This window comes from Arvicola amphibius, chromosome 1 (genome assembly GCF_903992535.2).
Source record: "Arvicola amphibius chromosome 1, mArvAmp1.2, whole genome shotgun sequence".
In the NCBI taxonomy this organism is placed as follows: Eukaryota; Metazoa; Chordata; class Mammalia; order Rodentia; family Cricetidae; genus Arvicola; species Arvicola amphibius.
In genome coordinates this window covers 152,187,882-152,193,630 of record NC_052047.1, presented here as the reverse complement: position 1 = coordinate 152,193,630, position 5,749 = coordinate 152,187,882, and the positions used below count along the sequence as shown (strand labels likewise).

The following is a 5,749-nucleotide window of genomic DNA, read 5'->3' as shown; positions in this document are numbered from 1 at the left end:
AAAATATGTAGAGACAGTCTCACTCTAGGACTCAAAGACAGAGACAGAAATGCTCTTTACAAAGCTCTTCTGTGGAGGAACAGCTTAAGAACTCTATCTGCAGTGATAACTACATCAGTCTCTGTGCTAGGGTCAGACCAGAGACACAGAAGTGAGCCAAGCCTACAGTTAGAACAGAACTAATGGACAGTAGAGCTCAAGAACAATGGAAAAGTACATCCTAATAGCCCAGAGCCATTGGGAAAGAGGCAAACCAAAATTCCCATAACTTTAAATCCCCTTCCTGTTGTGTCATTAGATGCAAACAGCCCTGGGGAGGGTGGGACCTTAAGCAAGGCAGTGCTCTGTAGCAGGGGCAGACGCCATAGTTAACTAGAAGCTGAAGGCTCTTGGCTGACCACACTCCTCACAGCCACTATGCAGGAAGTTCACGAGGGGGTCTTTAAATGCCTCTCCAGGTCTTCCCCAATTCCCAGGCCTACTACAACATTGTAGGTACTGGGCATCTATGGACCAAGTGGATGGATGGACATTTGAGACAATCTGAAGTCTGAAAGGATTTGTGGAAATGGAGAATGGCCAGGGAGTGCAAGCTGGGAAGCAAAGAGACTGGAAAGGTCTGGATTTCCACCAAGCTAGGTTGTATGCTGAGACACAGGGGCCTAGAGAAGTAAAAGAGTCAACACTGAACGTGGCCTTGGGAAGCAAGCAGGCTAAGGTGAAAGCCTGGGAACTACAAACACTTAAGAACTGTCAACATCAAGAAAGAATAGGCAAGGAAGGAAAACAGGGAAGTGCAGAGTGTGGGAGGCCTGGGAGAGAATGGAACAAGAGGGAGGAGGCCAAGTCAGATAAGGACTAAAGGTGCCCCTCAACTGGCCATCAGGACAGGACTCAAGGACTGCTCTGTGTAGGAGCAGACCAAGCCCGATCTGGGGCCTGGGTCTCTGATGTATACTGTGGAGAAGTCTCCATTTGTCCACAAGGTCTAACCTGACCAATGATGCCCAAGAATCATGACCTTTGCAGCTTGAAGTCTCGCCACTTTCCTTGGAGGGAGGCTGTAGGAGGATCCCAGTGACATTTTAGAGCCCTGCGTCTTTGTCCTTCCCTGTGATTGATGAAGGGCTTCCAGCCTCTGGTTCACCAAGGATGGCAAGTCTACAGTTGCTTCCTGGAAACCAGTGTGCCCAGTGCTTGACTTCAAAAAGAGAACACAGATGCCAGACACATGCCTTTAATCCCAGCACTCGGGAGGCAGAGGCACGCAGATCTCTGTGAGTTCGAGGCTAGCCTGGTCTACAAGAGCTAGTTCCAGGACAGGCTCCAAAGCTACAGAGAAACCCTGTCTCGAAAAACCAAAAAATAAATAAATAAATAAAGATACAGGTGTCCAGATTCCCATGACCTCTGACTTGAGTTCCCACACTACCTGTAAATATCCCACAAGTGGCCTGCTGTGTGGGCTCAGTTTCAATGGGAACAGAAACTGGGTTTAAGAAAAGAAATTATTTACTTATTCCACAGAGAAGATAACAAAGAAAATAATGCAATATCCTAAGTGGTACCCAGTCCCTGCCCCCGGCCTCTTATGTGCTTCCTGGATCATATAAAAGGCCACCTGATGCCCCCACACACTCACACACACTACAACACCTAACCCCACATCCAGAGACAGCCAGAGCCTCCTGGACTCCACCATGAAGATCGCCATCCTCACAATCGCTGTTGCCATGCTGTCTGTCTGCAGTAGCTCGGGTAAGTGCCAAGGGTCCCTTTCCCAAGGACAGAAGGAAGTGGCCAGTCCCTCTGTGCTGCCTGGAGGGCCTGAACATGGTGACTCTCAGAAAGCTTGAATCCGATGGCCAACAGTCTTTATGATCTTGGGGAAAGCGTTGAGCTGTTAGAAAGCCTAGAATCACACCTTCCAAATCCTGAACCTCTGCACTCCAGGGGCCAGGGAAACCTGGATGGGAGACAGGGAGTGCCCATCTAGACCAGCATGTCTGCCCAAAAATGGAGTAAGGATAAGGAGCCCTTTGAAGCCCAGACTAGGACTGGCCCAAGATGCCAAGAGCTCCAGGTTAGGGGGTGTTCCCACCCAACTCTGGCAGTCAGTCTGGAAGGGGAAGTGCAGAGACTCTTGCCCTCAAACCCAAGGCAAAGTCTCTTGTTCCGGGAGGAAAGGAATATTCCAGAAAGAGATCTTCCCTTTGGGAAGCTGCCAATCCCGGGTGGAGTTTTCTAAACATTCTGTCCTCTGGAAAAGGGATTAGAGGTCTCTGGACAGTTGTTGCTATCACTGTGAAGAACGGAAGAGAAATGAGAGAGGGAGGAGGGAGAGAAGGAAGGATGAAGGGAGCGAGAGGGAATGGGCCAATCTCTCCCTCCATGAGCTTCCCAGACTGCCCTCTGATAAGTCTGTATTATTTCTCTAAAAACCAAACCCCAATTAATGTTCTTGGAAAGATTCATAATGCCCGTGGATACAGGTTTTATGACTAAGGGAATTTAGACCCCAAATCAAGGGGAAGTAGAAACGGTTGTTTTAACCTAACACTTTTATTTGTTTTCAGGGGAAATGACATCATTTTGGATTAAAATATTTATTAATTAGGTAACAGTGCTAATTACTGCAGAGGTGGGTGGCTAAACTGGCAGGATATTCGCATATCAACATGTTCACATATTAAAACTCTGACTGGAAACCCAGTTAATGCTCTTTGCAATGTGCTAGCCACTGTCCTCAGCCCTTTTACACACTATCCCTTTCATTTTCATAACAGTCCAGTGAAGTAGAAATACTGCTCCCATTTTACAGATTAAAAAACTGAGCCACTGGAAAATGAAACAGCCTGCCTGGTGACGTTATGGAGAGAGTTTAAGTCACAGTGAGCATTGTTTTGGTTTTGAGACAGGGCCTCCTTTTGGTCTGAATCCACAGCCATCCTGCGTTAGCCTCCCCAGGGTCATGGGTTATGTGACAAATGTGAGCTGCCATACCCAGCTGGAGTGAATATTTGGAATAGGAGGAGGGTCCTGAGTCAGAGCAGTGAGGGCAAATTTGCCCACAATGCAGAGAATTCCGGGGTAGGAAATTTGAACTAGGTCAGAAGACGGAGGGAAGCAGGGTAGGAAATCGTGTTCCCAGGAGTAGGCACTGAAGCAGACAGCACAATCCACACAGCACTGCTGTTGCGGGGAACATGGTGAGGTGAGAGGCTTGTCTGCAAACTGACTGTGCCATCAGACTAGGATGCATGCGTACATTCATCTTCCAGGCCAGGTCTGGGGACAATGCGAGGCTGGCATAAGGACTGTGTCGCATGCCCTCGGCACAGACCACCATTAGCCATGGGCGAGGAGCATTCTGGTAGAAAGCAAGGCTCCCAGAGGCCTCTTCCCAGTCCCCATGCCACAGCAAACAGCCAGACAGGCAGCTTCTGTTACCTGCTCTGTCTAGAATTGATGACAGAAACAATGGCCAACCCAAGCCAGGAATCCAAAGGCAGCTCAGGAAAGCCAAAGCTGGCTGTAACCTAGAAAGTGCTCACACGGTGCCAGGTTTCCACGCTTGGAGCCTCACCAGCTCCTACATTCTCTTGCTATCTCTTGCTGCCCAGACTGACTGGTCCAGTGGGCGCTGGCCAGCCTTTGGAGAAGAAGCTGAATCCACGCACTTTCTTTTGTCTGCACTCCAGCTTCTTCAGATGTCTGCCCAGGATTCCTTCAAGTCCTTGAGAGCCTCTTCACAGACCCAGAGTCCCGTTATAAGGCAGCCCTGGAGTTTTACAGCCCCGGCTCAGAACTACAAGATGCAGGGATCCAGCTGAAGAAACTGGTGGATACCCTCCCCGAGAAGACCAGAAAGAACATCCTGAAGCTCTCGGTATGCAACACCATCACTCACATTGCTTCTAAGTGGCTCCCCAACTACAGTATCATACCACATGGGGGTTACAAGGCTAATGGATATCCCTGTGGTGTCTCTTGCTTTCTTCTTGCTGTGTGTATGCGCGCTTGTTGTTGTTATTGTTGTTGTTGTTTGGGGGGAAGGTCTCTCAGAGCTAGCCTCACTGTCCTCAAACTCCTGGGGTCAACTGTTGTTCTGACCTCAGCCGCCTGAGTAGCTCGAACGACGAGCTTGTACCAGCACACTCAGCTCTGCTGACTTTTCCCCAAGAATGGTATTTACTCAGTGTGAATGTGTATGTGCCGCATGTGTCATAGGGCAATCTTTAAGGAATTAGTCCTCTCCTTCCATCATGTGGGTCCTGTGGCTCACACTCAGGGGGTCGAGCCTGACGGCAGGAGCATTTACAGCTAAGCCGCTTTGTCTGCTCTTTTAAGGCCTTTCGGAAAGCCATCCAAGGCCTCTACCCTGAGTCCCTTGCAGAACTTGTAGCTTTTGTCTCTGTTAAATCTGTATCTGCCATCTACTCCTGGGGTTCACTCACCGTTATGTGGGGGTTTTGTTTCTTTATTCTAGGATAAAATCCTAACAAGCCCTCTGTGTAATCAAGGCCTAAACTTCTAAAGCTCCACGGACTTCAAAGATATGCCCCTGCTAAGAGCCCCCGTTGTTGCCCTGTGCCCCCTTGACCTCCCCACACCTGTCCTGCCCTCCTCTCCGCAATAAACTGCAAGCATCTCACTGGGCTGGTCTTTTCATCCACCTGTGGGAGCCAGAGGTTGGTCCCGGAATGACTGACGTGAACCAGAACTAAGGGAGGGCAACTGAGGCCTGCCCTGGGACCACACAAGAAATCCCAGAAGGCCTCTTTCCTCTAGGCTTCCGCTGCTGACCCTCAGTAGAGTGCAAAGCCCTCTAGCTAGGTCCCACCATCTGTCCAACACTCCAACCCAGCTTATCCCACAGACCTGGGATACACCCCTCCCTCCCCAAGTCTGGTCGCAGATGCTACTGGATTCCATCTCCATCCTCTGGGCTATCCTGGTCCAGCCAGGAGCCTGGTGGGTATCCCTTAGCCCTTCCTTGTCCAATCAACTGAGGAGACCTTTGGAGACATTCACTCCCTCCATATCCACAGACCACACCATCATCCCGGGCTGCTGCAAACCCAAAGGCCCCTTTACAGGTTCCCAGCCGACTTGCTGCTAAGCAATTCAGTGACCACACACCTACCACAGGGAGTCTAATCACGTGTAGAATCTCAGCAGTGCCCACGCACACTCGATCCTTCAAAGCATACAGCACACTGACCATAAATGCTCAAGTTCAGCACAAGGCCCATACCAGCCCTTGTCTCCCTCTGCTAATGCACCCCACCCCACCCCCATGCCCTTAGTTTCTAAAGCCAAGCCCCACCTCAGGACCTTTGAACAGGCCACACAATATCAGCAGCCCAAAAAGATATTGTTGTGTGATTTAGAATTTGTCCTAATATCAGCGAGACCCCACTGGAGCCGGGCTACACCATCCGAAGAAGTTAACGAGTGTGTAGAAGGCCTGTAGAAATAGGGAGGGCTGAGGCAGAGAGCACCTGAACAAGGAGGCTGTGGGAGGGAATGCCAGCCAAGCAGCCCGGCCTTGTACGTGCGCGAGCGCGGGCCACGCCTGCTTCGTGCGTCACGACCACGAGGGGGCAGTGTAGTCCATGCTGTCCCACTGCTCCTAGCGTGTTCTGGAACTCCAACCAGGCCCCAGCGACTTGGCTTTTGGGTGGAGCAGAAGATGAGACTTTCGTTCTCTAGCATTGATCTTGAATCATTTCGTCTGACTTCTAAA

The 5,749-nt window shown here is 50.3% G+C and overlaps 1 protein-coding gene across 1 annotated transcript; it reads left to right on the top strand.

Annotated features, from left to right (window-relative positions):
• Positions 1-1,700: 1,700 nt before the first annotated feature.
• Scgb1a1 (secretoglobin family 1A member 1) lies at positions 1,701-4,537 on the top strand. Its single transcript, XM_038318874.1, has 3 exons — positions 1,701-1,758; positions 3,702-3,889; positions 4,490-4,537. The coding sequence occupies exons 1-3, from the start codon at positions 1,701-1,703 to the stop codon at positions 4,535-4,537; spliced, it is 294 nt and encodes a 97-aa protein (XP_038174802.1).
• The last annotated feature ends 1,212 nt before the right edge of the window (positions 4,538-5,749 follow it).